Here is a 1,656-nt window from a genome sequence, read left to right on the forward strand (position 1 = left end):
TTTATACATACAAATACATTGCATTTGTTATTTATGCCCTTGCGCCACCCCTCGCAACTAAAGCCACCCCCATCCCTTCCGTGATTTCCATACACAGATCCCCGATGACAGAGGTCACAGCACCCAAAAGGGCAGAAGGTCGTTCGGCGTTAATGGCACCGTTTGACCCTCGTCCGTATTTGAATATCGATTACAATTAAACGGTCACAACTGTAGATAACAGACACGTGATCGCAGATTGATAAATGTGCCAAATATTTATTATGTGATCAAATTATTATTCTTAAACGGGAAATTTCGAGTTATTTGCTTTGTGATTATACATTTTATGGAGAGCCTATACTTTATTTTCAAGTGCCAAATGAGATCCGTAAAGTTTGTTAGGAAATAAAACTAGGGGGCTCTTCTAGAACCAACTACCTCGGTGGGATAGCGACGGATTCGGATCATTGAGACCTGCAAAAAACGATTTTAATGCGATTTTTCATAAGGTAGGTCAAACGCCTTACCGTTCGAAGAGTAGCCCCCAGCTAACCTTTGACCTCCACGCATGGAACCAACTCGCATTCCAGCGCCAAGGCCATTGCTCATGCCCATGCCGTGACCCATGCCTGAATCCATTCCGGAACCCATGCCTCCATCGAATCCCATTGACTCGGGCATGGAATGGCCCATTCTGTTACCCATTCTGTTACCCATTTCTTGACCAGGCTCTGGACCCATGCCCTGCACCGAAGCCGGGCTAATATAATCCAAAACAGTTTTAGATCAGCCTTAAGATCCATAGAACAACTTACCCAACTTGAGAATGACCGTAACTGGGCTTAAAATTCGTGTACATGTTCATCATATTCTGGTTGTAGGAGGCAAATGGATCACCTGGAGATGGGTTATTCTGGTGGGATCCCATTCCACTGGATCCATGCCCATAGTTGTTGGTGTTAGCTTGACTTGAGTGCAGCCACTGACGACCACCGCCTCCAGGAGGAGTACTACCCCTTCCCATCTGAAACCAATCCATGGTTTAGCCCCGGATACCGAAGTACGTAGGCAAACTCACCTGTGAGTAGTTGGGATTTCCAGGACCACCATGACTGTACTCCCAATTAAACTCCGGACCGTTCTCCATCGTAAAAAAATTTGAAAATTTTCAAATGGTTTTAGAAAAAATTTTGTTGGCCGATCTGTTACTTTACTGAATGCCGGACTAAAAATGAGGTATTCTAATTCAAACAAACTGAAGTACACGTTAATGTGTTTTCCATGGCTACTTGATTTGAAAACTTTTAACTTGTTTTATTAATGTACAACTTATAGGTTTATAATCTTCTATAACAGGAAAACAAACAAATTAATCATTTCGTTGTCGCATTATGAATATCATTAGCAAAAACCAGTCTGTGTTCTATACTCGCTCTTAACTAAATATTTGAGATCATGCTAAGATTTCGAAATGTTATCTTTGATCTTCTCATATAATCTTAGTCATAATAAAATTCAAATTGTGTGCAAACACACAAAGTCATAATAAGCATTTTTAATCACCAACTCGAGATATGGATAATATGCCATTAGCCTATTAATGGCAGTTAAAAACATCCATTCAAACTTATTGAATTAGTCATTTCAGTGTCTGGGTGGCTGATTTATGGAATT

General features: G+C 40.7%; 1 protein-coding gene across 1 annotated transcript; it reads right to left on the minus strand.

Moving 5' to 3' along the window:
• Positions 1 to 238: 238 nt before the first annotated feature.
• LOC6731974 (serine/threonine-protein phosphatase 1 regulatory subunit 10) lies at positions 239 to 1,222 on the minus strand. The gene is made up of 4 exons (XM_002079072.4): positions 1,061 to 1,222; positions 798 to 1,006; positions 510 to 742; positions 239 to 456 (listed from the first exon to the last, which is right to left on the minus strand). Exons 1-4 carry the CDS (start codon positions 1,127 to 1,129, stop codon positions 407 to 409), a joined length of 561 nt encoding a protein of 186 aa, XP_002079108.1. The 5' UTR covers positions 1,130 to 1,222; the 3' UTR covers positions 239 to 406.
• Positions 1,223 to 1,656: the final 434 nt, after the last annotated feature.

This window comes from Drosophila simulans, chromosome 2L, assembly GCF_016746395.2.
Source record: "Drosophila simulans strain w501 chromosome 2L, Prin_Dsim_3.1, whole genome shotgun sequence".
Taxonomy (NCBI): Eukaryota; Metazoa; Arthropoda; class Insecta; order Diptera; family Drosophilidae; genus Drosophila; species Drosophila simulans.